The sequence below is a fragment of the Mus musculus genome, chromosome 11 (assembly GCF_000001635.26).
Source record: "Mus musculus strain C57BL/6J chromosome 11, GRCm38.p6 C57BL/6J".
Lineage (NCBI taxonomy): Eukaryota > Metazoa > Chordata > Mammalia > Rodentia > Muridae > Mus > Mus musculus.
This window is the reverse complement of record NC_000077.6, coordinates 104,353,771-104,380,443: the sequence shown is the minus strand read 5'-3', so window position 1 is coordinate 104,380,443 and position 26,673 is coordinate 104,353,771. Positions and strand designations below refer to the sequence as shown.

Sequence of the window (26,673 nt, the reverse complement as noted above, 5' to 3'; positions counted from 1 at the left end):
TCCTTCTAACTCTCAGCTTCACAGGAGCTGGGTTACAGTTGTGAGCCTGATACTGAATCTTGATTCAGACATTCTCTACTAACAAGTGTTTGTTTTTTTAACTTTGTTCATTAGATCATTTGTTTACTGAAATTTTAATTGTGTTTTTGTGTTTTATTTGAAATTTCTTCCCTGGTCTAGGTCTCACATACTCGTATTAGCTGTAAGGTTAAAGCAAATTGAAAAGCCAGAGTAATGCCAGTGAGACATAACAAAAAAAGAAGTAATTTTAATTTTGTCCATATAAAGAACTGACAATTCATGTATCCAGTTATAAATTTTGAGTCTTTATCATGTTCTGTTGGTCTTCTGTTTATCTTATACTACTTTAATTATTACCACTTTATATATGTCTTGATATCTGGTTATTCAAGTTTATATTATATTTTTCTGAATTTCTATTCTCAGCTTCCAATTAAAACAAGTTGAGAGGTTCTGTAGAGGTGACACAGTAATTAAGAGCCCAGGCTGCAGTTTTGAGACAAATTACATCCAGATACAGGGGGAAAAAAAAAAGAGCCCAGGCTACTCTTAAAAGGACCTGGTTTTGATTCCTAACACCCACATGGTAGGGATCCAACTCCCTCTGCTGGCCTCCAAGAGCACCAGGCATGCACACTATGTGTAGACATACGTGCAGGCAAACACCCATACACATAAAATAATAAAATTTAAATCCCTACCCCTTTCCCCTCCCCCCAAAAAAGAAGTAGGTAGACAATGTAGCACACATCTATCATTTTCATTGGGAAAATGGAGGCTGGATGATGAGAAATTCAAGGACATCATTAACTATATATCTATACAGCAAATTTAAGGTCAGCCTGAGATACACAGGAGATAGGCTAAACCACAGCAGCAGCAATAACAGCAATAACCCAAATTTAATTGAGTTTAGAAACAAATATTTGTAGCTGTATCTGAGAATCACAGTACTAAAAAGTATATTCTATAATCTATATAGATTATTTATTGCTTTCTGATTTTTATCTGTAAAATTGTGTTATGATACATGTTAAGAAAATGAAGGTTCCTACTCTGCTGTAAAGTTTTCTATTTTGATCTTTATTCAAAAACTGCTGAACTTCCATTCTTGCGGTCATTCTTAATTCTTCAAGGATTCAAAAAATATATAGTTGATCAAGCCATGTTGATATATGCCTCTAATCCCAGCAGTAGAGAATCAGAGGCAGGTGGATCTCCTGAGTTCCAGAACAGCCAGAGTCACATAATGAGGCCCTCCCTCAAAATAGATAAGACTAAAAGGATGGGTGGTTGGATGGCAGGGACACACACACACACAGAAAATACCTTTTATCTCCTGAGAATCTAACACAATTTCAGAAGAACATTGTCACAGTGTCAGGTACAGTTAGCACCTCTAGTTAGGCAACTTTGGAAGGAAATTGTCCAAAGTGACTTAACCCCATGTCTTCTATGGATTGTGTACTTTGTCTTTTGTGTGTGTCTTTACATGATAGTCCGTCTGTATAAGAACCTACCCCACACTATCCTCCTCCCCATGTGGTATAGATGTTAGCATTGCTCTTGGATTTCACTCAGTTTATTTCTTTGTAGGAAACGTAGGTCTGAATGGAGATGGGCTGCAGACCGAGCAGCTATTGTCAGCCGCTGGAACTGGCTTCAGGCCCATGTTTCTGACTTGGAATATCGAATTCGTCAGCAAACAGATATTTACAAACAGATACGTGCTAATAAGGTAAGGAGTACATTTTTGGTATATTCTAACCAGTCTGAATGCTTCCATTAATCCCCTTCCATCTCTTCCCATTCTTTCAATAACTCTTTAACTATGTCAGGATAAATGGTTTAATGGTTCAGTATAACAGTTTAATGTAAGAGTCTAATGGTACTAGTGTAGGTCAGGAAACAGTAGAATATAACCCCCAGCTGACATGCTTAGAAAAAATGGTATCTGGCCAAAATGAGAAAAAGAAGCAGTATATTAACAGACTGTATTGTTTATTTTAATTTGGGAAAGGCATATCTACTACTTTTTCACTTTGCTTATTTCATCAGATATTTTCTATTAATAAGCTTTTTCTTGAAGAAATTTTTAAATTAAAAGATTATCAGAAACTAAGACACAACATAGATGATAGAAATGTTATTTTCTTGTGTTCTGTTTGAGAGGACTGATAATTACCTTGACAGTGACATTGAGCAGTTTTTCTTTTTTGAAAAGACATTTTTGAAAAGGGTCTTGTTCTTTTTTATTTTGACGTGTGGAAAATTTTGCATAGGGAGCAAACCCTTAAACTGCTATATGCTTACTATGTACATACAGTGGTCTTTGGTGGGATATACTAGAGAAGAAAAATTCTACTTTCATGGTGCTTACATTCTTGCAAAACATGTTTTGTAATAGTTTGTGATTGGGGACTCTAGAGAACCAACTTAGGACAACAGACTTGGGAGCAAGCACCCGACCCAGCAAAATTATCTCTCTTAAGTCTCATGCAAACATCTCAAAGCTCAAGATGCAGACTGGAGAAATGGCTCAGTGGTTAAGAGTGCTTTCTGCTCATCTTTAGGAGCTTAATTCATTTCTAGCATTCATGTTGTACTTCACAACTTCCTCTGAGATTACGTACACAAGTGACATACAGACATTAATAAAACAAATAGTTGTGGTTGAGCTGCATGACTGGACTGGTACATAGTTTTAGATAAAGCCTAATGTTCTTAAAAATGCCATGGGTGTCTTCTTCAGTGCCTCTGAAAGTCTTAAAAGGTGAATGTGATAGCTCCTTGTTATAGGCAGTATATTTAGGAGGCCTAAGAAAAGTGTTATAATGTGAACAGCATTACTTTCCAGTACTGTCATTCTGAAGTTGTACACAAGTCCCCTCTTACATAGTCATTTAAAATATGTGTGTGCATGTGTATACACATGCCTCCATAAACGTGCAGGCCAGAGCAACACTATAGATGAGTTCCTCAGGTGCTGCTCATTTTTTCTTTTTTTTTCTTTTTTCTTTTTTTCTTTTTTTTTTTTTTTTTTGATAACCATAGACATTGGTAATTTTCCTGGAGCTGGCTAAGCAAGGGGCTGCCTATCCCCTGCCATTCTAGTGTCGCTAGAATTGGAAGACTGCTTGATTTTCTATTTATTTTTAAGTGTGGGTTTTGGCAGTTGAACTCAGTTTTCTCTGCACTCCAAAAGTTCATCAGAAACATAGCTTATAATGTTCTTTTTTAAATAACTTATTCCTAGATAACTAAAACATTTAAGGGCCAGAGAAATGACTTAGCAGTTAAGAGCACTGACTGCTCTTCCAGAGGTCCTGAGTTCAATTCCTAGCAACCACATGGTGGCTCACAACCATCTGTAATGGGATCAGATGCCCTCTTCAGGTGTGTCTGAAGACAGCTACAGTGTACTCACATCCATGCAATAAATAAATCTTTTAAAAAATTAATTAGAGCAAAACTAAAAAAAAATCTCCAGAGGTAGCAAACATTTGAGTTTCCTTAAGTGGTCTTCACAAAGGAAAATTTTAAATGAGTTGCATGAATATCAAGTGGTATGGAAACAAAAAGAAGCAATTATCTGTGCCTATCCTGTGTCGGGGATTTCACAACTAATAAGTGTTCATTTTTATATTTGAGAATGAGAATTTCTTAGTAACAACTGAGTCTAGTAATATAGTCATTTTTTTATTGCTACATTTATTTTGCATATATCAAAACTTGTATTATGTGTATGTTAGTGTTTTGCCTGCATGTATGTATGTGAGCCACATGTATGCCTGGTGTCTGAAGAGGGCTTCAAATTCTCTGGAACTTCAAATTACAGATATTTGTGCTTGGAATATAGCCTGGATCATCTGCAAGAGCAGTAATTGCACTTAACCCCTGAGCCGTCTCTCCACACTGCATGCTGTGTTTTAAACTGTTAGTATGGGGCTGGTGAGGTAATTTAGTGGGTTAGCGTGCTTGCTGCCAACCAAGCATGATGACCCAAATTGAATCTTCAGGACTTCCATGGTGGAAGTGACTCATGTGAGTTGTCCTCTGGTGTACTTATAGGCATGGGCGTGCACATGCAAACATAAATAAAGTAAAAATAAAATTTAATCTTTACATATCTAAATGTATGGCTTAAGATTGATAATTCTCTTCGGAGTGATTCTTTTAGGAAACTTTTAGAAAGCACATATAAAAATCAAAGAGAAGTATGTTTAGAATGTTCTAGGCAACTCCTTTTACCCCCATATCAAAAGTTAATCCAATACAGAGTTTTGAGATGTGTCTATGTATAAGTATATAACATATATTTATGAAGCTACTTTTTTCTTGTAGGCATATAACAATTTTTTATATATTTTTATATATTGTCATCTTGCATTCCCTATCATTTAAAAAATGCTTTTGACTTTAGCTATCACTTTGTTGTTTTTGTTAAATGTTACATGCTTGTTCAGATTCTCCATGCTGTTCCTGTATATGCCTCCTAATGAAGTGAGGCTGGGAGATGGGGTAATAACACATAAAGAGCCCAAGCTCTTATTAGGCTAGTCACATACTTTAATGTAGTTCTTTTTAGAGCATTAAAAAAAAAATTCTGGCTGGAGAGACAGCTCAGCAGTTAAGAGCACCAACTGCTCTTCTAGAGGTCATGAGTTCAAATCCCAGCAACCACATGGTGGCTCACAACCATCCATCTTTAATGAGAGACAGTAAATTAAAAAAAGAAAATCCCACCGTTGCATACACTAGCAAGATTTTGCTGATAGGACCCTGATATAGCTGTCTCTAGTGAGACTACACCGGGGCCTAGCAAACACATAAGTGGATGCTCACAGTCAGCTATTGGATGAATCACAGGGCCCCAATGGAGGAGCTAGAGAAAGTACCCAAGGAGCTAAAAGGATCTGCAACCCTATAGGTGGAACAACATTATGAACTAACCAGTACCCTGGAGTTCTTGACTCTAGCTGCTTATGTATCAAAAGATGGCCTAGTCGGCCATCATTGGAAAGAGAGGCCCATTGGACTTGCAAACTTTATATGCCCCAGTACAGGGGACCGCCAGGGCCAAAAAGTGGGAGTGGGAAGATAGGGGAGTGGGGGGGAAGGTATGGGGGACTTTTGGGATAGATTGGAAATTAATTGAGGAAAATACCTAATTTAAAAAAAAATACTACCAAAAAAAAGAAAAGAAAAGAAAATCCTCCTGTTTGAATGATGTCACGAGGAATGTTATGATAAAATATTTTTACCTGATTAAAAATGACTAATAATTTTATATACTTTTGTTGTTTATTTGTAAATAAGTAGCTTGTGGTGGCCTTGAACTTCTGATTCTTAGAGTTTTACATACAATGTGCTGGAATTACATATGTGCACTATTTTGCCCAATATTTCTACTTAACAGTTCACTTTTTTAGATTTATTTTATTATTTTATACATATGACTTGGATTTGTATATGTACACCTCCTTGTGTGCCTGATTTCTACAGAGATAAGAAATCAATGTCATATCCTTTGCGACTAGAGTTGTAGCTGTTTATGAGCTACCATGTGGATGTTTGGAACTAAACCCAGGTCCACATGTATATTACATGCATGTCTATGTGAGGGTGTCAAATTAGAAACAGTTATGAGATTCTATGTGGATACTATGAAATGTACCCAAGTCTCTCAAAGAGCAACCAGTGTTCTTACCTCTCCAACCCCTGGTTTGAAGAACTTTTCTAGGCTTCCATAAGAAAACATCACAAATTGAATAGCTTAGAACCATAGGCACAAGTTTTTTCAAAGTTCTGAGCACTAGAAATTGGAATGTCAGTATTCATTGTTGCCTGTCTTCACGTGGCTAGCTATTTCTAGATCCAAATTTTCCTAGTAAAATACAACTGTTTGGAGACTGAAGATGACTCAGAGAGTAAAGGCACTTGCCATACAGGCCTGGTATCCTATGTCTCTCAGAATCAGGTAAAGCTTGTAGGGTATCCTTTAACTATGGCATGTATAGTAATACATACCGTGCATATACACAGTTTAAAAATTAAATTACTAAGAAGTTACAGAGACAAAATTCAGAGCAGAGACTAAAGGACTGACCATCCAGAGACTGCCCCACCTGAGGATTCATCCCATAAACAACCACCAAACACAGACACTATTTCTGATGCCAACAAGAGCTGACTGACAGGAGCCTGATATAGCTGTCTCCTGAGAGGCTCTGCCAATGCCTGACAAATATAGAAGTAGATGCTTACAGCCATCCATTGGATGGAGCATAAGGTCCCCAATGAAGGAGCTAGAAAAAGTACCCAAGGTAGAAGGAACAACAATATGAACTAACCAGTACACCCCAGAGCTCCCTGGGACTAAACCACCAATCAAAGAAAACACATAGTGGGACATAATGGTTCTAGCTGCATATGTAGCAGAGGATGGCCTAGTCGGTCATCAATGGGAGTTGAGGCCCTTGGTCCTGTGAAGGTTCTATGCCCCAGAATAGAGCAATGCCAGGGCCAGGAAGCAGGAGTGGGTGGGTGGGTTGGGAAGCAGTGGCAGGGAAACTAGGGAAGGGGATAACATTTGAAGTGTAAATAAAGAAAACAACTAACGAAAAAAATTTTTAAGTTAAAATACTAAAAATAAAGAATGTTATATTTATGGTCCACACTAAGGGGTGTGTTTTCACTTGATGTCATCTGCAAAGATCCTACTTTGAAATAATTGCACAGCCTCAGGTTCTCGGCATGAGTTTTGTAGGGGTACTCTGAGCTCAGCTTAATCAGATAAGCCTTAAAACTTAGTCCAGTAATCTGTTAATGTGAACTTGGGTTTTATATAGCACTATAATAATAGAGTCCTTGTTTGAAAAAATGTGCTAGGTTTTTTTTCTACTAATTTTGCTATTATCCACATTTGTTTTAATTAATTAGCTTGATTCTGGGGATTGAATTCCTGATCTTTATGTGTCCTGGACAAGCACTAATATTATGCTATCTATCCATGAACCCAGGCTGTTGAGTTGTAAACTTGTCTTTAGGTAGGAGATTAGGGGACATAGAAGTCTTTGCCATAGGTTAGCATCAATTTTCTTGCATTTTTGGGCAGACAGAGAGCTCAGATTTTTTTCCCCTCTCTTCCTTCACATCTTCATTTAGCTCAAATTTGCTTCAACTCACTGTGTAACCAAGGATGACCTTAAGTGATCCTCCTGCCTCTGCCTCCCAAGCACTTAAGTTAAAGTTGTCTGCTATAATAGTTGGCATTTAGTTTTCCTTTTTAAAGTGGTACTGTGTTGTGTTTAGGTTTTTAGATGGTCTTTCACTTACATAGCACACTTTAGCCTGGAACTCAGCTGTGTACCCCAAGTTATCCTCAAACTTGGGATTCTCCTCTCTGCCTCCGTCTGTCTCTGTAGTCACTGGGATTATAGAGGTGTGCATTGCCACTCTTGATTTACTTTGCTATATGTTGATATTATCTCCTCCTTCCTCTCCCCCTTCCCATCTCTTTGAGGGTTTCTCTGTGTAGCCCTGACTGTCCTGGAGACCAGGCAGCCCTCGGATTCACAGAGATCTGCCTGCCTCTGCTTGCCAAGTGCTGGGAGTTACCTTTCTTAAAAGTAATGTATTACTGAGTTCCAGGACAGCCAGGGCTATACAGAGAAACCCTGTCTCAAAAAAACAAAAGTAGGCCGGGCGTGGTGGCGTACGCCTTTAATCCCAGCACTCGGGAGGCAGAGGCAGGCGGATTTCTGAGTTCCAGGCCAGCCTGGTCTACAAAGTGAGCTCCAGGACAGCCAGGCCTATACAGAGAAACCCTGTCTCGAAAAACCAAAAAAAAAAAAAAAAAGTAATGTATTACAGCAGTTGGTGAGGCACTCAGCATCAGCAGGTAAGCATTGACTACTACTACTCTTCCTAGATTTTGATTCCCAGCACCCACATAAGACCCCACAGCCATCTATACCTCTAGTCCCAAGGCATCAAATACCTTCCAAAGGCATTGTATTCAAGTGGTGTATAGACATATATTCAAGCAAAACACCACTGTACACATAAAATAAAAATAAATTTTAAAAATTATTAAAGTTTCCAAGTAATCTATTACCCCAAAAGAGGAATCGTTTGAGGACTACTTTTGTTATTGTTGCTGGTTCTTCCCCCCCACCAGGGTTTTGGGGTCCAGACACCAATTTCTGTTCTATCAAAAGTTAGCTGTTACCTTCTAAGACTTAATGTACTTTATAGTCCCAAAAGTTCCCTTTGGAAATAAGTTTTTGTTGTTGTTGTTCTCTGACAAAAGTACATCTAGTTGTGGCCTCCTCTTTTATATGCTGTGGTATCATTATTTTGTTTGGAAACAGTCTTGCCTTTAACTTGTAGCCAAGGAGGACCTTGAACAACTTATTTTCTTGCTTCTACCTGCTGAGTGCAGCCCAAGTTACTGTTTGTATTGTACTTGGGGTCTTAGGCATGCTTAAGCTATTTTTTGAATTTTTCTAGGTCAGATAGTTGGCTCCCTCTCACTCCTTTTCATAAGATTTTTTTGTCTTAGAAAGGGGAAAACAATGTTTTTTCGGTCATAAAGTTTCAGGTAAGGTGCCATAGAGTAGCTAAGATAGCTTTCAAGTGAAATCCTCTTTAGAGAAGCTAGGATAGGAGATGTAACAGCAGCAGTGTAGAAGTTCATGTTCATCCAAGCTTCAGAGTAAAATATCTGCTTAGAGGTTAATAACAGACAGATAAATTTAAAGTCTTTCAATATTTTTTTAACAAACTCTTTTGGGTTTTTTTTTCTTTTGAATATATGTATTGAAACTTTAATCCCAGGCAGAGAGAGGCAGGGCTCTGATCTTTTCAGTTTGAGGTCAGTTTGGTCTGCAGAGTGAGTTCCAAGACAGCCAAGGCTACATAGAGAAATTGTCTCTGTGGAAAAAGAAAAATCTAAAAACGTTGAAACTTGGATACAAAAAGAGCTTAAGCTAGGTGTAGTTTAGGCCTATAATTCTAGTCTGTAAGAGGCTGAGGCACAAAAATTGCCTCAGTCCGGGCACTGGTGGCGCACACCTTTAATCCTAGCACTTGGGAGGCAGAGGCAGGTGGATTTCTGAGTTCAAGGCCAGCATGGTCTACAGAGTGAGTTCCAGAACAGCCAGGGCTACACAGAGAAACCCTCTCAAAAAACAAACAAACAAAAAATTGCCTCAAATTTGAGGCCATCCTGTGCTATGCACAAATACATACACACACTGATTTTAATAAAAAGATGGAAGGAAGGTATAATTTTATTTTTAAACTGTAAGCCAATTGCGCTTCCCATCTTATTTGTGTTATTAGGTGTCATGGACAATTTTGTCTCATCTATCTTGGTTCTTGAGAGTTTAGTTTGTAGTGGATTCTGGTTTGTCTTAATTGAGTAGGGAAGCTTGAGCTCAAGGGTGACAGTGGAGTGGGTCTGTGATCAGAGACATACAAGGGTGATAGTGGAGTGGGTCTGTGATCAGAGACATACAAGGGTGATACAGTGGAGTGGGTCTGTGATCAGAGACATACAAGGGTGATAGTGGAGTGGGTCTGTGATCAGAGACATACAAGGGTGATACAGTGGAGTGGGTCTATGATCGGAGACATACAAGGGTGATACAGTGGAGTGGGTCTGTGATCAGAGACAGTCTTTAAAAGCAGAACTTCACCTAGATGGCTGTGATGGTGCATACCTTTAATCCCAACCCTCTGAAGGCTGATATGATTTTAGAACCAGCATAGTCTGTATTTCAAAGCCTTGTCTTGATTTGACCATTGATCTCTACTCCAAATACTTCAGTCTCATGAGAATTTCATTTGTTTGTTTTCTGAGTTGGGTCTCATATATCCCAAATTGTCCTTGAACTGGAACTCCTAATGATTTTGTCACTCCATCCAAGTTCCGACATTAACATCATGTCCAGTTTAGATGGAATATTTTCAGAAACAATGCACAAAAACTCTGCTCTTTACAAAAAGGCTTTACTTTTATGTAAATGACTACACTGTGTTGTCTTCAGACACACCAGAAGAGGGTGTCAAATCCCATTACAGATGGTTGTGAGCCACCATGTGGTTGCTGGGAATTGAACTCAGGACCTCTAGATGAGCAGTCAGTGCTCTTAACCTCTGAGCCATCTCTCCAGCAGGTTTTACTTTTAAATGGTAAGGTTTAGGAGGTCAATTTTATGCTTACTGAATTAAGGAGGAAAACATTGTCAAGATTTTGGTTTTTGAGACAGTTGTATTACGGGCCAGAAAAGTGACCTTGAATCTGTGGCCTTCCTCTATCCTCATCTTCCTCAATGCTGTGATGTTGAGTATGAGGCACCAAATTCAGATTGAGGTTTTTTTTTTTTTTTTTTTAATGGAGAAACTTTAAAGTATGCTACTTTTTATTAAATTTAAAAACTATTGTTTATACATACACTTATGATAATGTTTTCAAATACCTGTTTTTGTGGCTTCATAATGGACTTTTTCATGTACTAGAGATTGAATTTAGAGACCCTCACACTAAGCACAGACTAACTACACCACTGAACTATATCCTTAATGTACTGAGCATGAGATTTTTGAACTAATAAAAATTGTTAGTATCAACGTAGTGTGGAATCCCATTTCTCCAGAGGTAAATGTTTCTCCCATGTGAATTACTGACCTTTCTTTTTCTCTTAGGAGTCTTTACTTTTTATCTAGTGTGTCCCTAGTCCCATTCTAGTATATTCAGATACCTCTATTGCAGGGAGAATACATGGGGACTTTTTTTCCCTTAGGATTCATTCATTCATTCATGTATGTGAGTATACTGTTACTCTCTTCAGATACACCAAAAGCAGGAATTGAACTCAGGACATCTGCAAAAGTTACCAGTGCTCTTAATAGCTGAGACATCTCTCCATCCCAGTTTGGTAATTGTTTATACACATATAACTGAAACCCTCCCATTAATGGTATTAATCTAATAAAGTGGAGTTTATACTGTATCAGTTACAATAAAATATCCTAAAGTGAAAAAAAGTGGATAGAGTGTCCAAATCTGTCTTTCAAATTTACATTTAATAATGAGTGTTTACACCCATGCTGCAGAGAAAACTTGTAGGCAAATAGACAACGCATGGATTCAGCTTTCCCCCTTCACTGTGTATATTATGGGCATAGCAGCAAGCTACTCTACTTCCTGAGCCATCCCTCTGGCTCAGTTTTGAATCCTAACATCTTACTGAAATTGTGCTACACTCCTCAGCTTTTTGTTGAAGCCTTTTGACAGGGTTAGAATCCAGGACCTTGACTGGGTGATGGTGGTCACCTTTAAACCCTCAAGGAGGTGGTAGGGAGAAGCAGGTGGATATCTGAGTTTGAAGACAGCCAGGGCTACACAGAGAAACCCTGTCTTGAAAAACAAAACAAATAAGTGAAAAAGAATCCAGGGCCTTGCCCAGATGAGTACAAGTGCTGTAGTGTTGCTGCTTTTCAGGCTTTTTTTAAGCCATAGAATAAGGGAAAGGCCTCTGGTTAGCAAAACTCTGAGCCCCAACCAATTTGAGATTAATTCTTAAACTTGGTAGTTTATACCACTCACACTGTTTTTCTACTCTTTGTCCTACAGGGGTTGATAGTCCTTGGGGAGGCACCTTTCCCAGATCATACAACAGACTTACTTTCACTTAGTTCTGAGGTGAAGACAGATCATGGGAGAGATAAATTGGTAAGTATAAAAGATAGAAAAGGGGGAAAGAAAAAAGATAGCTCTTAATAGGTCAAGAAACTGCAGCCACATAAAAAGTTACAGAGTAGTGGTTGAATCAGGGCACATAGGTGTAACACACTCATACAGTTTTAGTAGGATAACTTTTCTGGACCAATATAATGGGTGGGGGGACAGGCTCTTAAACAAGTTGAAGCAAAGGGACAGCCACATTTTACATAAGACAAAGAGAGAGAGAATAAAGTTGTGAGACAGAGGGCTTGTCTGTTATGTGCAAAGCTCTGGTTCAATTCTTAGCACTGCATAAGCCAGGTGTGGTGTAGTGCTCACCTGTAATCCTAGAGCTTAGGAGGAGTATCCGAATATTGGTCATGGTTTGCTACCTAGTAAGCTTGAATCAAGGTTAGAAAATATGGAGCCCTGTCTCAAATATATAAAAACAAAATCAAAACATTAAAAGTTGAATTAGGAGTACTTAGTCCTCAGTGGGACATCATCTGTGTTGCACCCCACCCCAAAGGCTCAGAAAAACAGACTCTTAGGGAAGAAAGGTATAAAGGTTATAAGAGCCAGAGATGGTGGGTAGCAACTAGGAAACCAGTCTTCCAATCACAGCAGGGCAGCTGCACTTGTAAACTTAAAATGGTTATGACAGCATACACAAGATGTGTACAAACTCTACCCAGACAAAAATACCATCATAGAAGGGGAAGTTGTACAGAGAAACCCTGTCTCGAAAAAAAAATCCAAACCAAAAAAAAAAAAAAGAAGAAGGGGAAGTTGTGCACAAAATCCTACCCCTAATACCCCAGGAGCTTCTGCCGACTAATAGCCGAGAGGGGTTTGTTTTTTCCAGTGGAAGGCCACATGTACAAGAATATATAGGCAGCACAATTAGACTTTGGGGGGGAAGGGTTTTGAGACATGATCTATCTTATATAGTCCTGGCTATCCTAGAACTCGCTATGTAATCCATGATGGCCTTTAACACAGAGAGATCCTCCCTACTTGTGCCTCCCAGGGTGCTTGGATTAAAGGCATGCATCAGAAGGCATGACCAGGCCTTTTTTTTTTTTTTTTTTTAAATAGGGACACAAAGTTAGATGAGGCGGGTAGGGAGGAGATGAAATGAGTGAGTGTGTGTGTAAGTATCAAAACATATTGTACAAAAAATTCTCAACAAATAAAAAAACCAAAGGGAAAATTTTTGGATCAGAGATTTTTACCATAGAAATACCATAAATGCTTTTATGAATGATTTTTATTTCATAATGAGAATAAAAGTATCTTAATAATCTTCGATTTATACTTCTAGCTCAGATCTTTTCTTTATCTTTTTTCCTTTCTTTGCACAATTTCATTCTGGAGTACTCATTTTTCTCAATTTTTCCTTTAAAAAATACTGGCTTTTTTTTTTTTTTTTTTTTTTTTTGGCTATGCTTCCAGCACTCAAGGGAGAAGCAGGCAGAACTCTGATGCTGAGCTAGAGCTATTCAAAGAAGCTCTTTCAAAAAACCAGAGAGAGAAAGACATAAAGCTGAGTGTGTCATAGCACATGCCTGTAATAACATCACATGCTAAGTTGCAGCAGCAGATCAGGAGTTCAGCATCAGTCTGACTAGATAGTCAATCTAGCCAGAGAGCTTGCTCTGGGGCTCCCTTGCCTCTGCTCCCCTAGCTCTGGGATTATAGGACTGCCACTCTAGCCCATGATTTATGTAAGCACTGGGGATCTAAACTAAAGTCTTCATTCTTGCCTGACAAGTGTTTTACACACTGAACCTACTATGTGCACAGCTCTTGATTTGGTTACTCATTCCAGGATTACCATTAATCTTATTTTATATAGGTTTAGATTCAGTTGATTGAATTACCTCGTTATGGCATTGGGAACTCCCTCAGATTGGCTCCTGTGGCATTTTTACTTGTTTACTTATTTATCTTAGTTTTTGTTTTGTTTTATTTTGAGGTAGTGGTAGTTGGTTTGCCTATTTCTTTGGTAGAGTTTTGTTTTGTTTTGATATGAAGTCTCTCTCTACACTGCACTGGCTATTTTAGAACTAACTGTGTAGATGGGCTGGCCTTTGGAAAACAGTGTCGAGAGACCAAGATCTGGGGCCACGTGCACTGGTTATAGTCATTGCTGACTGGATTATGGTTATAAGATTTTCCAATAGGCACTCAGGAGGCAAAGGCAGGCGGATTTCTGAGTTCGAGGACAGCCAGGGCTACACAGAGAAACCCTGTCTCGAAGCCCCACCCCCACCCACCCACCCCCGGAAAAAAAAAAAAAGGATTTCCCAATAGATGTAGCCAGGAAACCCAACTGCTGTTGTTCATACATCTTTACTACATCTATTTTTATTTTATTGTTTGCTCATTTGTATGTTTTAAAAATTATGAGTTGGAACAACCAAGCAATACTAGAAAAGGCTTTGGAAAAATGAAGAGTTTGAGACTAGGACCTAGAGAGAGATAGCTCAGTTGTTAAGAGCACGTGTTGGGCTTGCAGAAGACTTTCATTCAGTTCTCAGCACCCACATCATGAGTCACACATAAACACATGCAGGCAAAATACTCATACACATAAAATAGTCTAAAGATGAAAAACAGTAAGATTAACAGATGATCATAATAGTTTTCACTTTGTTGTTGATAGTTACCTGTCTGTTTTTGTTTGATACTTGGTATTGCTTTCCAAAGCTGACCTCCAGCTCAAAGGAGTCCTCCTAACTCTACCTTCTGAGTGCTGTAGCTAGAAAGATGTGTGCCACCACATTTAGCTGTAATTATGTATTCAATGGAATACCTATGAAAAGAGAGTTTTATGATTACCAGATCATATGAGAAACAAATTTACTAACCTAGAATACAATGTTCATGTACAGAATAGAATGTTAATGCTATTGTATAGTCTAAACTGCTTTCTGAAATTTTAGGGTCCCCCCCCCCTTGTGGGTTTGTTGGTTTGCCTATTTCTTTGGTGGGGTTTTGTTTTGTTTTGATACAAAGTCTCTTTACACTGCATTGGCTGTTTTAGAACTCACTGTGTAGATAGGCTGGCCTAGAACTCTCAAAGATCTGCCTGCCTCTGTCTCATAGTACTGGGATTAAAGGCATGTGCCACCATACATTGCCTTCCTTATGTCCTTTTTGGTAGTTGATGTTTTTTTGTGATAGAGTTGTGTTTGTTTTTAAATATTGTATTCCACTTACCAAATCACCCACAAAATGGTTGAGGGGTCTTTTGGGGAATCTAGGGGTTAGGAGACAATAATAAGCTCTAAAAGATAGACTCAATTTTTCTCTTTCTTTTTAGCTGCTTTCCCATCTATCTTTACTTTTGGGTTATCTTTTTCTTTTCTTTTCTTTTTTTGTACACAAATAGGTATTTGTACACTTTTGTTGTTGGTATGTGTATGTTTGTTGTTATTTTGAGATGAGATCTCATATAGCCTAGAAACTCAGTTGTAGATTCATAAGCATCCTCTACTACCACACATTTTGTCTCTAAAAACAAAATAAATTCCTCCTTGTATAAATATTGTTTAAATGACTATTTAGTCCTAAATTCAAATTGAGGATTTTGTTTAGTAAAAACATTTCTTTTTTGAGTATTGGTAAATAATGTCATTAAAGTATTATATATTAGCCGGGCGTGGTGGCACACGCCTTTAATCCCAGCACTCGGGAGGCAGGCAGATTTCTGAGTTGGAGGCCAGCCTGGTCTACAGAGTGAGTTCCAGTACAGCCAGGGCTATAAAGAGAAACCCTGTCTCGAAAAAAAAAAAAAAAAAAAAAAAAAACAAAAAACAACAACAAAAAAAAAGTATTCTATATTTATCATCTTTTCCCTTTCTATACTCATGCTACTTTAAAGAAGTGATATAAAGAACAACTGAACTACTAAGTATTAATTTTCTTTCTCAGGAGAGAAGTATGCTGAAAATGTAAGCTCTTCAGTAGTTCAGGATAGCTATCTTCTTACCTTTGGTTAGTCATGAGTAACCTCTTTTCCTTGCATCGCTAGAAATATATTGAGTGGTGTTTTGGCCTGACAAAGGTTTGGGGGTAAAGTTAAAGGGATAGAAACTGGCTGGGAAATATTGATCCATAGCAACATTATTCCTTTTGAAATTCTGAAAATAGTAAGTAATTGAAGGGATGTAAACCCCTGGTTCAGTTGCTGACACCATAAAAGCCAGACATGGTGCTCCAAACCTGCTATCACTCCACTGCGAGGTATCTGAAGCTCAAGGTCATTCTCAGTCAGATACAAAGCTTAGCCATGAATAAGTGTCTCCATAATCAACCCACAGAGAGTAAAGTGCAGTGAGCTGTGTGACCTCATTTTAAAATATGCTCAAACTGATACCAGATAAGTAACTCAGTGCATGTGGAATTTTTACAGTCTTTGACTTCCATTTAGAATAATATCCTGGCTAAAGTGCTAAGTTTGTAGGAATTACTGATGCACCTTATATGTAGCAAACCATATTTGCTGTTTTCACTTAAAGCTGTCTTAACTATCTGGTGACTGCTGGTAAAGGCACTTGGTGTAAAAGCCTGATGCCCTGCGGTCAGTTCCCCTGCACCTTCATAAAGTTGGAGAGCTAAGTATCATTGAGGTGATGGGGGCTTTGAGTAAGAAGTGACTCATTGGAGTATAAAACATAATCCCTGTTACCCAGTTTGCCTTGTAAACTATTAAATGTTTTAGCCAAACAAAAATGATGTGTATAAGAAAATGATAGTTCAAGAAGATATGGTATGGTGATAATTGAGTGGTTTTGTTTTCATACTGTTTTGACCACACCTTGAATTCCAAGCAATCCTCCCCCCCTTAACTTTCCAGATGCTAAGATTCTAAACATACTTCTCAGGACACTGGTTCTTAGATCCTTCCTTGTCCCTGCCCCCCATATACCCTATAAAACTTATACTTAATAGGATTTTTCTTCAAGACCTTTTGTCACATTTCTTTGGATTAGCTAAGAGGGCAAATTATTAATTCCAGTGCCTGCCTTTTCTATCACTATGTTAAATATTTTGTGCCTTATACTGGATTCTTTCAATAAAAGAAAATAGCCAGGTGGTGCTGGCATATGCCTTGAATCCCAGCACTCGGGAGGCAGAGGCAGGCCAGTTTCTGAGTTCAAGGCCAGCCAGGGCTATACAGAGAAACCCTGTCTCGAAAAACCAAAAAAAAAAAAAAAAAAAACCTAATTCTCACAAGGCCATCCTTTATGGCCCTGCTTAGACAGATGAGGATTATGAGTGCATTTTTGTCTGCCACCTTAACTTTCCTATGCTTTTCTCTGTGAGCTATAAATCCTGAACTTTGGAGGCAGAGGCAGGCGGATTTCTGAGTTCAAGGACAACCTGATCTACAGAGTGAGTTCCTGGACAGCCAGGGCTACACAGAGAAACCCTGTCTCCAAAACAAACAAACAAACAAAAGAGTTCATCTGAATATTTAAATAAAAAAAGAAACCTCTCAGAAGCTTCAGCGATAATGCATACTCTCTGGGTAATTAAGTCTGAATATTTGGCTCTTTCTATAATTTCTTTCTTTTTTTTTTTTTTTAAGAAAGTGTCTTAGTATGTAGCCCTGGCTGGTCTGAAGCCTGCTCTATAGATCAGACTAGTGTCAAACTCTAGAGATCTGTCTCACCACAGGGGCTGTGGTGGCAGATGCCTTTAATCCCAAAAGAGCCAGACAGATCTGAGTTCAATCAAGCAAGGCCAGGGCTATGCAGAGAAATCCTGTGCCCCCCACCCAAAAAAAAAAAAAAAACAAGGAGAAAAAGGGAAGTGTATGCCCCACCCACCCAGCTTCTTTTTATTTTATTGGGGGTGTTGAAGATGTTTGAATTGTGCTTTCGTTTTCTGAAAACACTAGTGAGATAGACCACTGTAGTAGAAGTGGTCAAGCCTAAAGTGTCAGGATTGTTTGTGAAATATTTGTTAACATCTTTGTAGCTTTTATTTGGGGGTGGGGGGCGGGTGTTGAGACAGGGTTTCTCCGTATAGGCCTGGTTGTCCTGGAACTCACTCTGTAGACCAGGCTGCCCTCCAACTCAGAAATCCGCTGCCTCTGCCTCCCGAGTGCTGGGATTACAGGCGTGCGCCACCACTCCCGGCTAGAAGCTTTTAGATTGCTAGATTGAGTGTGTTCTTTTTGTCTTAAGGTGTTATGAATTTGTTTAAGGAACTGTGGATGACTTCACACATATTTGTGAATAAAATAATTTAAGATGTACCTTCCTTTGTGAAAATTAAAATCCACATTAAAGTATAACACACCTGAATTCCATTGCTGTTATTTTATAACAACACCTGTCTGTTACATCAGAGAAAAAACAGTTTTGTATTTAAATATGTATATCTGTAGATATCAAAATTAAAAGTAGCTGCTGAGCAGAAATTTGCTGAATGATAAGATTACCTGTGATTTTACTTCCTTACTATCCCTTTAGGGCAAATTCTTTCTGTAATTTTTATAAATGTGTTTTGTAATAAGATTTTTGTTAAGAATGGTAACTGTTGGGGTCCAAGAGTCAAACCACAGACCACACAAATAGCTAGACAGGGTGGGTTTATTGAACACATAGTGGCAGTAATTCAAAATTCAGGACTGAGGCTATGACTCAAACATCTTTTTCTGTCAGCTTATAAAGGGTAAAACCACAAAACCCACAGTGAGCTCATCACACAGCTACAGGAAGTGCTCCCTGGCCGTGGGCTCTAGCCAAAGCCGTTTTAGACATAATAGTTTATAGTGACCTTTAATTTGATAGGTCCTACATAAAGCTTTGTGGGATTTCTTAACATAACAAACCTCAGAACATAACAGTATGTGATCAGCATGATACTGCTTTGAGTCAAGTTATTTTTCTGTCAGTGACTAGTGGGCATATTATAGCAATAGTATAGAATAACTGGCAGACATGGAGTAAAATGGCGCAGCTATGCTAGAGGGGCAAGCCTTAACAGTACCACTTATTCTGCCAAGTGTCTTTGCAGTTAAAAGTTCTGAGCTGGGCGTGGTGGCAAACACTTTTAAACCCAGCACTCAGCCTGGTCTTCAAAGTGAGTTCCAAGATAGCCAGGGCTATACAGAGAAACCCTGTCTCAAAAGGAAGGAAGGAAGGAAGGAAGGAAGGAAGGAAGGAAGGAAGGAAGGAAGGAAGGAAGGAAGGAAGGAAGGAAGGAAGGAGAAGGAAAGAAAGAAAGGGAAGGAAAGAGAAAAAAAGAGGAAGAGAGAAAGAAAGAAGAAAGAAAGAAAGAAAGAAAGAAGAAAGAGAGAAAAAGAAAGAGAAAGAAAGTAAGTAAGTTAACCCTGGCACTGAGAAAGCACAGAAGTAGGCTGTTTTGAGTTTGAGGCCAGTCTGATAGCCATATAGCAAGTTCCAGTATAGCTAGAAATACATTGTGAGATCCTGTGTCAAAAAGCAAAGATAAAAATGACCCTTTCAATCTTTCTTCTAAGGAAACCTTAATTAAATAGAGTCAATATTGGTAACTTATTCAACATTTAGATAACACAAATTTAGAATTTTATGCTGAAACATTTTTTAAATTTTTATTTCTGAGACCAGATTTTTGTTGTTGTTGGTTTTTGGGGGGTTTTTTTTGTTTTGTTTTGTTTTTGTTGTTGTTGTTGTTGTTGTTTTTGAGACAGGGTTTCTCTGTGTAGCCCTGGCTGTCCTGGAACTTGCTCTGTAGACCAGGCTGGCCTCGAACTCAGAAATCCACCTGCCTCTGCCTCCTGAGTGCTGGGATTAAAAGCGTGCACCACCACGCCCGGCTCTGAGACCAGATTCTTAACCCAAGCTGGGCTCCAATTCCTATGTAATTCAGGAAACTTGAAATCTTCCTACTTCTGCCTCACAACACCATGTTTTAAATGGATATGGAATTGCCTGTTTGTACATACCCACAAATAGTCTTCTAAACCAAACAGTCGCACATCCTCTAGTTAAAACTAACCTAAACCTTACATTTTTCTCTTTTTTTTTTTTCATGGTGCCCCCACCCCATACTTGGTTTTTGGGGGTTTGGAGAGTAGGATCAGGTGGTGGAGACTGGGTTCCACATAGCTGAGGATGCCCTTGAACTCTTGGTCCTCTTTCCCTTCCAAATGCTGCACAGCCCGCGCTGTTGATTCCCATTGCTTTTTCTTGCTGTAATATTTGTACTTTTTCAGATTCCTTGCAGATAGTAGATCTTCACAAGCATTTCAGAGATGATTTGGGTTTATCTGGCTTTGTTATTGTGACCTGGTTTGACAGTGTAGTTCAGTATGGCTTGACCTCTTGGTATTTCTGCCTCTGCTTCCCCGGTGCTTGGATTACAGGCTTATGTCACCATGCAAGCATATAATTACCCAGTTGTAAAGGAAATTTTAAATTCTAATACTCTTATGATTTTTATGTATATTTTTAAATCATAATATTTATGTGCAAGGTTGTTTTGTTTGCATGTATATTTGTTTGTTTAACACATGTGATACATACTCACAAAGACAAGAAAAATGTGTCACATCCCTTGTAACCATAGTTAAAACCATATGAGAACTGTTAGCCACCATATGAGAATTCAGGTCCTGTAGGAGAGCAACCAGTGCTCTTTTATAGAGCAACCAACCATAAAATTATTTTTGTTGCTACTTCATAACTGCAACTTTACTACTATTTTTAATCATAATGTAAATATATGTTTTCCAGTGGTTTTAGGGGTGACCCCCATGAAAGGGTTGTTCGACCCCCAGAAGGCTCTTACAGGTTGAGAAACACTGGATTAGGATATACTAATCCATAGCACTGGGACTGGGGGTGGGGTAGGAACCTTGGATCATTGATCTATCAAGTGCATCTTAGAAATTACAAGAAATTCGGAATAACCCAGAGCTAATTCTGAGTGTAAAGAATCAGAAACTACAATCACTGTATTTATGTGTTGTTTTTCTGCAACTCCAGAATCAATTATTATCTGTATTTCTGCCCTTATTGCCTATAATTCAGAGATATGATTGACACTCAAACTCACTCCTCACTCCCACCTCCATTTGGTTGTTTGTCCTGCCTTTACCTCCTGGATGATAGGATTACCACCATACTCCTAGCTCTCTCACCTTTTCTGAAGTATATATAACCTGTAATTATAAAATTTGTTTTATATTTAATGGAGTTTCCTTAAACAGCTTCCTTATTTGTATTCTAAATATATATTTGATTTCTATAAAGGTAGTTGTTAGTCTACCATGCACAAGGTTCTGGGTTTGATCCATAGAACCAGATAGAAAATAAAACAGTAGGAGATGATTTCATTTGAAATTTCTGTGTATGTGTGCAAGTGGGTGCGTATGTGTGTCCATGTAAGTGCTGAGGCAGGAGGCAACACTGGATGTCCTAGTAACTACACTTCTCTCTCGAGACAGTGTCTCTCAGTGGATTGACACTCATCTAGGCTGGCCGAACAGCATACTCCAGAGTCTGCCTGTCTGTCTTCTCTCCGACTATATTCACATTACCCACATTTCTAGGATGCGATTTTATTGTTTTTTATGTATATGAGTATTTTTCAACCACGTAATTCTGTGCACCACATGAGTTTCTGTTACTTGTGGAGACCAAAAGGGCGCATAGGATCCCCTGGAATTGGTGCTGTAGGTGGTTGTGAACTGGCATGTGGGTGCCAGCAATCAAACTTGGGCCTTTAGAAGAACATTCATAATCTTAATTCTGAACTCTCTCTCTAGCCTCTTATTTCTGTTTTTTATTTTCAATTATGTGCATATGTTTGTGTCTGAGTGCGGTTTTTCACATCAGTGCAGTGCCTACAGAGGTCAGAAAAGGGAGTCAAATCCCCTGGGTCTGTAATTACAAGTAGTTGTGAGACACTAGATATGAGTGTTAGGAGCTAGACTGCAAGAGTAGTAAACAGTCTTTGCTTGATTTGGGGGTAGGGGGTGGTTGGTTGGTTTGTTTGTTTTGTTTGTTTTGAGTTAATGTTTTATTGTGTAAGTGCTGGGATTAAAGGTGTGGGTCTCTAGTCTCTGCACTTAACTTCTTTATGTGAACTACTTGAGTTTAGTGTTTGTTCAGGGATCTGAACTCAGGTTATCACATATTTGGACAGCACTTTACTAACTAATCCATCTCCCCAGCCATCATTTGAGATTTTAATTTAGTTTTCTGTCAAAAAATAATGTTTGCAATCTGGGTAGTAACACTCAGGCAGAGCCAGACAGATCTTTGAGTTCAAGGCCAGTCTGATGTACTCAAGATCCAGGACAGCTAGGGCTACATAGAGACACCCTTTCTCAGTGGGGGAAAGCCAAATGTATGTGTGTGTATGTGTGTGTGTGTGTGTGTGTGTGTGTGTGTGTGTGTGTGTGTGTGTGTGTGTGTGTGTGTTTTCTGTCCTGTCCTGTCCATCCATGGAGCTATTTTAAAATAAAATACAACTGAGGATTCTAGATCTGTGTTGCAGCATTTGTCAGACATGCTCTGGCACTGGTTTTGATTCCCAGCACTATGAAGTTTAACAGTTTTTGAAAAACAAATTTTTATATTATAGCATCTAAAGTTAATAATACTGAAATTTCCTTTTGGCTCTCTTGATTGTTATTTACCCTTTTTGGAAGAGTTGTGTTACTCTGTAATTGTTTTGCTTAACTTTTGTTTTATAAAATTATGTTGAGGTCCTTCCTCTGTCAGTATATATGTATGCACTATTTGTAATCTGATAAACATTTGGGTTCCTTTTTTCTCCAGAGCTAATTGTCTTGATTACTATATTCCCGTCATGGTTTGGTTTGGTTTTGAAGTTCACTGTCAGAAATTTCAATGACGTGGTGATGCTGGGATAAATAGGGTTTTGTTTGTTTTGTTTTGAGAGAGAGTTTTGTGTAGCCTTGGCTGTTTTGGGACTCCTTCTGTAGACCAGGGAGGCCTTAAACTCAGATCTGCCTGCCTCTGCCTCCACCTCTCAAGTGCTGGGATTAAAGTCATGCACTACTACCATCTGGCTCTGCTGAGATAAATATTAATGTGTTTTGTCTCTTTTCTTTACTCAGATTGAGTCTGTTTCTCAGCCATCAGAAAACCATGGTATCCTTGTTAGTAATATTACAGAGTCATTGTCTACCAAATCATGTGGAGCACCGCGACCTGTCAATGGAGTTGTTAACAGGTAATGTTTTAGCTCTTCTACTTCTAAAACGTAATACTCTTATAAATGTGGAATTTGTAGCCCCTAGTTATTCCCAGCCAAGATTGGAAAAACCCTACCACTCATTCATACTTTGTATGTTTTATACTATGCCAAGTATACTTTATTTAGTATGTTCATGCAATCCCTTGTACCTACCATTGTCTAAAAGGGACTGGCCATGGAGTAAAACAAAGTCCTACAAATTATTTGAAGGTTCTTAATAGGTTCCATGAGCATATGAATACATATTATCCTTAGAATTCATTATTTATAGAACTGTGACTGCTCATTAATATTTGCAAAATTGTTTTCTTACCTTTTGTTAGTCACATTTGTATTATGGAAGAAAAACTTACGGATGAAAAATTGACCTTTGCACCTTGCAGACATAATAGATATTGTGCACTGACAGCCTGCTGACTAAGCATAGACAAAATATTAACACACTTAGATTAATGTGCATTGTTATCCAGAGTTGACCTGTTGTGTCTGTGAACATTTAAAAGTCAGGAGAAGGAACCCACAGTACAGCCTTTGTTTCCTCTGTGTTCTGAAAAGTAAGTATCTTCCTCCCCTTTTGTAGTCTTCAGCCTGTCCTGGCAGACCAAGTTCCAGGTGACAGCTCTGATGCTGAGGAACAATTACATAAAAAGCAAAGGCTGAATTTAGTTTCTTCATCTGATGGCACGTGTGTCGCAGCCCGAACCCGGCCTGTACTGACCTGTAAGAAACGGAGGCTTGTTAGGCCCAGCAGCATCGTTCCTCTTTCTAAGAAGGTAGGTGCTCAGAGAACCGGTCTGAGGTCAGCTCTGATACTCTCCAGAGTTGGCGAGCCCCCAAGTTCTCCTGTGAACCTTCAAAACTACTGAATCCTAACCTGCTTCCTAGGACTTAGTGTAGTTGCTTTGCTTTTTTTATTTTTAATTCTTTTACATTTTGAGTTAGCATGCCGTGTTTAAAGTGATAGTTTCATATGTATCATTATGCTTTGTTCATAGGAAGGTCATAGACCATGATAAGCAGATATGAAAACTTCTGGCTTGAGTTTTGAAACAAATGGAAGAGCTTAAATTCTACCATGAACACTTTGAAGGGGGATTTCTCATCTTCTCTGTTCTCAGTGAAATTGGAAGTTTTAAGCCTGGCATGCTGGGGCTTACCTGCACAATCCCAGTACATGACAAGTAGTGGAGGAATCAGGAGTTAAAGGATCAGCCTTAATTAAAAACTAAATAATAAATTTGAAGGCATCCAGGGTTACATAAGGCTCTGTCTTAGGTAAACCAACAAAAATTAACAACCAGGGGTGGAGCAGTAAGCCATCTCTGCCTTCTCCCTTCCACGTGTTGATTTGGAGACAAGATCTCTTGTAGACCAGGATGGTCTAAACTCCCGCTTTACCTCCTGTGTGCAGGTGTGAACCACCAGGCTTGACTCTTGCTTTTGAGATTGTTGGTTTGTTTTGTTTCTGTTTTATTTCGATGCAAGGTCTCCCTGTGTAAACCAAGCCAGCCTGAACTCCTGATCCTCTGTCTTAGGCGGAAGGATCACAAGTATTCACTACCACACCCACTCTGCCAGAAGTGACAGTGGCAGATGTTATAAGAATTTTGTTTTAATGTGCTTGTTTTCCCTGAATGTTTGTATGTGTGCTGTGTGTATTGCCTGTTGGTGTCAGTGGTCTTTAAGGAACTTGCCACCAGGAGTTTGGCAAGTTTAAACATGTGCTGCCATAAGTGTCTGGGCACAGAGTGGACTTGGGTTTTTGGAGGTTCTGTTTGCTTGCTGATGCTGCTCTTTTGTGGGGAGGGCGTAGGTCACAGAGCCTCAGATAGCTGGGAAAAGAGTGGACTTGAGGTTCATGATGTAAAGTTCCAAATTAATCAATATGAAAAAAAAACATACATTAAATTATAGTAACTGGGACCTTCTAATTAACTGGAAATTGAATGGAATTAAAGTCTACTTAAAGATGCAATAGTATGTATGATTTCTATATTTGTAGTAGACTCTTGTTTTTATATAAAAAGCAGTATTACATACTAAAGCAAAAAAAAAATGTTTTGTGGGGGGTTGGGGTTTCAAGACAGGGTTTCTCTGTGTAGCCCTGGCTGTCCTGGAACTCCCTCTGTAGACCAGGCTGGCCTGGAACTCAGAAATTCATCTGCCTTTGCCTCCCAAGCGCTGGGATTAAAGGTGTGCACCACCACACTGGACCAAAAAAAAAAAAAAAAAGTTTATATATGTTTATTTGGCCAGAATGTTTATATGTGTATCATGTATGTTACACAGTACTCTCAGATCAGCAAAAGATATTGGACCCCCTGGGGCTTGGGTTATAGACCGTTATAAACTACCATGTTCAACACCAGTTCAGCAAGGAGCTAAACATACTCTCAGCTGCTGAGCCATCTGTCCAACAACAAAGACTTGCTTTTAAAAAAGAATCTTCACTAAATTATCTTTTCTTAGCTCTTCTCCATCCCTCCCTTCTTCCTTTGTTCTTTGCTTTTTTTGTGATTTGAGACAGAGTCTCTGTTAGCCAGCCTGGTCTTTATCTCCTAGGTCTCCTGCCTTTACCTCCTAAGGCCTAAAAATGGAGCCAGCCATATGCTGTCTTGCCCAACTTTCAGTAAAGTTTCTAAATTACCACAGAAAATGGCGATGACTCCAAAATTGTGATGAATTTTTTATTGCTTATTTCTTGAATAGCAAAGTTTATTTTAGTTTGAAATTTATGAAATCTATGTAATATATGTTGGAGTACCTGTCTGGTAAGTTTTTCCTTTATGAATCTTTTTGTTCTTACACATTGATTCTTTTGTAAAATACTTTTTGAACTTTGGTGAGTTAAGTCTCTTCTAGGCATTGATGATACAATATTAGATAAAAAAACAAAAATCCTTATTCATGAAATAACCTAACTACTAGTGACAGAAATCAATCAATAGACTACCCAGTTTATCCTGTAGCTGGTGTGGAAAGGTACGGAACTGTGAAGTAGAGTGTTGGGGACGGCAGAGAAGGGAGAGGTATGGCTATGAGTTCTTAAGAAAAAAATCAACCAAGAATGACTAAGAAAGGAAAAAAATCCACGGAAGTGTAGTGTGGTGGAGGGGTTTCTAAGAGAAAAGTGGTGTGATTTTCCATGTCAGAAGCTGTTGACATATGAAATAAGATGAAACTGGCTGGGTCAGCTTAACTAGAGACCTCAAGTGAACAGTTATTATAAATGGAAATGAGTGAAAACCTGGTTGTAATGGCTTCAGGATATAACAAGACCAAAAGAACCGAGGTTATTAAAAAGAATATATTTCCAAGGAGTTGAAAAGATGTCTCAGTTTACATATACTGAACATATACTGCTCTTAAAGAGGATCCAGGTTGGGTTTTAAGTACACACATTGGGTGGGTCACCAATCCACCTCCAGGGAACATATCACCCCCGTCTGGACTACCTAGACACCTGGATTCGTATGTGCAGACTACAATATAGGCATACAAAACTAAAAAATGAAACTAAGCTTAAAATAAAACTAAAGAGTGTTTTCAACACTTCTAGAGAAGAAAAATAGAAAAGTAGCCTGTTTGAAGCAGAATCTATCTTTATGGAATTGTTATATTTCCTGTGAAAGGGTTTTGAATGAAAAGAGGATTATAGTAATCATTAATATTTGGACTATGAATTT

At 38.6% G+C, this 26,673-nt stretch overlaps 1 protein-coding gene across 12 annotated transcripts in view; it reads left to right on the top strand.

Moving 5' to 3' along the window:
• The window catches only part of Kansl1 (KAT8 regulatory NSL complex subunit 1), a 136,008-nt gene that overhangs the window by 89,065 nt on the left and 20,270 nt on the right, over nucleotides 1-26,673 (top strand). For 8 of the 12 annotated variants that reach the window (XM_006534447.4, XM_006534446.4, NM_001359634.1 and 5 more), the window contains 4 exons: nucleotides 1,618-1,759; nucleotides 11,666-11,764; nucleotides 22,848-22,963; nucleotides 23,568-23,760. In XM_006534447.4, the coding sequence (XP_006534510.1) occupies nucleotides 1,618-1,759; nucleotides 11,666-11,764; nucleotides 22,848-22,963; nucleotides 23,568-23,760 (550 nt within the window). The remainder of the gene's footprint in view (nucleotides 1-1,617; nucleotides 1,760-11,665; nucleotides 11,765-22,847; nucleotides 22,964-23,567; nucleotides 23,761-26,673) is intronic. The other 4 variants (NM_001372458.1, XM_030246421.1, NM_001372460.1 and 1 more) reach the window with 1 other exon arrangement.